Source organism: Procambarus clarkii, chromosome 40 (genome assembly GCF_040958095.1).
Source record: "Procambarus clarkii isolate CNS0578487 chromosome 40, FALCON_Pclarkii_2.0, whole genome shotgun sequence".
Taxonomy (NCBI): domain Eukaryota; kingdom Metazoa; phylum Arthropoda; class Malacostraca; order Decapoda; family Cambaridae; genus Procambarus; species Procambarus clarkii.
This window is the reverse complement of record NC_091189.1, coordinates 15,223,181-15,225,473: the sequence shown is the minus strand read 5'-3', so window position 1 is coordinate 15,225,473 and position 2,293 is coordinate 15,223,181. Positions and strand designations below refer to the sequence as shown.

The 2,293-nt window shown below is 52.0% G+C and overlaps 1 protein-coding gene across 1 annotated transcript; it reads left to right on the top strand.

Moving 5' to 3' along the window:
* The first annotated feature begins 213 nt into the window (after positions 1 to 213).
* Positions 214 to 2,293, top strand: LOC123751338 (A-kinase anchor protein 5-like). The gene is made up of 2 exons (XM_069338459.1): positions 214 to 257; positions 1,573 to 2,293. The coding sequence occupies exons 1-2, from the start codon at positions 214 to 216 to the stop codon at positions 2,291 to 2,293; spliced, it is 765 nt and encodes a 254-aa protein (XP_069194560.1).

Here is a 2,293-nt window from a genome sequence, read left to right as displayed (position 1 = left end):
TGCTGCTGCTGCCTCCTGCCTGCTGCTTCTGCCTCCTGCCTGCTGCTGCTGCCGCCTCCCGCCTCCTGCTGTTGCCACCTCCTGCTGCTGCCACCTGTGCTGCTGCTGCTGCCTGCTGAAAGCTGCATCATCCTCCTGCTGCTGTTGCATCACTATGATGCTCGTGGTGGTGGTGTTGTGTCTGTTGCCACCTTCTGTAATTGGTTTGCAGAGATGATGGCTGATTACGGTGATGACCACGATAGTGATAGTGAAATGTGATGGGGGTTGAGATGATGGTGGTGATGGTGGCACAGTTAACACTATATATACTGTAGTGACTACTGGTAAACTACAGGTAAACAGGTGTTCTAGCTGTTCTGGAGCAGTTGTCTGTTCATCAGCCCAGAAGACTGAGAAACGTGTTCCAATGTGTATTGGTTCACAGATCAGTAATTGTAGGGATCGACGTTATGGTTATTAGGTCAGGTTGTGGTTGGTTAGGCTAGGGTAAGGCTGCCTAGGTTAGGATAAGGCTAGTTAGGTTAGGTTAAAACTTGTGTTAGGCTAGAATATATTCGTGAAACTTAATCTGTGCTCCTCGAAGGGCCTGGTAGTCCAGCGGGAGGACCCCTAACAACCCTCGTGCTTGTTAAAGCTAACCCTCGTCCGCAGCCTCCACAAGCAACACAAGATGATTTAACACACACACACACACACACACACACACACACACACACACACACACACACACACACACACACACACACACACACACACACACACACACTAACCATCTGGAAAAGGTTCAAAGTTTTGCCACCAGACTAGTATCCGAACTGAGGGGGTATGAGCTACGAGGAGAGACTACGGGAATTGGACCTCACGTCGCTGGAAGACAGAAGAGTTAGAGGGGACTTGATCACCACATACAAGATTCTCTAAGGAGTTGATATGATAAAGACAGACTATTTAACTCAAGGGGCACACGCACCAACGGACACAGATGGAAATTGAGTGCTCATATGAGCCATAGAGACTCATATGAGAGTGGTTGACAAATGGAATGCATTAGGAAGTGATGTGGTGGAGGCTGACGCCATACACAGTTTCAAGTGTAGATTTAATAGAGCCCAATAGGCTCAGGAACCTGTACATCAGTCGATTGTCAGTTGAGAGGTGGGACCAAAGAGCCAGAGCTTAACGTACATACACATCATGTTCTTCACAACTTGATCAGCAAGCTTTAGAAGGAATATTTCTCCAAGTTACTGCTAAAATCTTGGAAGGTGTGGAGCTTTGTATCCATTGTGAGAGGCAAGAGGGGGCTCCTCTCATCTGGTATTCTCAGATGACACTTACTGACGAGCCAGAGAGAGTCCACCAATCATATCAAGTGTTTGCCAGCGTTGTTAGGGCTCAATTTGGCCATAGAATCGGACCAGTTAAGTGCTTACATTACCTCAAGTGGGAGCTTCAGACGATCGGATCCTCTTGCCTCCCTCCGGACGCTGCCCACCACACCATCGTGTTCTTCTACCATTGACGCTGCCCACCAGACTATTGGAGCCTACCATTGACGCTGCCCACCAGACTACCATCGACGCTGCCCACCAGACTATTGGAGCCTACCACTAACGCTGCCCACCAGACTACCATTGTCGCTGCCCACCTGACTACCATTGACGCTGCCCACCAGACTACCACTGACGCTGCCCACCAGACTACCATTGACGCTGCCCACCAGACTACCATTGACGCTGCCCACCAGACTACCATTGACGCTGCCCACCAGACTACCATTGACGCTGCCCACCAGACTACCACTGTCGCTGCCCACCAGACTACCACTGACGCTGCTCACCAGACTACCACTGACGCTGCTCACCAGACTACCACTGACGCTGCCCACCAGACTACCACTGACGCTGCCCACCAGACTACCACTGACGCTGCCCACCAGACTACCACTGACACTGCCCACCAGACTACCACTGACACTGCCCACCAGACTACCACTGACGCTGCCCACCAGACTACCACTGACGCTGCCCACCAGACTACCACTGACACTGCCCACCAGACTACCACTGACACTGCCCATCAGACTACCACTGACACTGCCCACCAGACTACCACTGACACTGCCCACCAGACTACCACTGACACTGCCCACCAGACTACCACTGACACTGCCCACCAGACTACCACTGACGCTGCCCACCAGACTACCACTGACACTGCCCACCAGACTACCACTGACACTGCCCACCAGACTACCACTGACGCTGCCCACCAGACGGCTGGCCAGTAG

Coding starts and splice junctions, on each gene's coding strand:
- LOC123751338 (XM_069338459.1), top strand. CDS start 214: ATGATGGCTGATTACGGTGATGACCACGATAGTGATAGTGAAAT. Junction 258..1,572: donor CACGATAGTGATAGTGAAAT/GTGATGGGGGTT, acceptor GCTGCCCACCAG/ACTACCATCGACGCTGCCCA.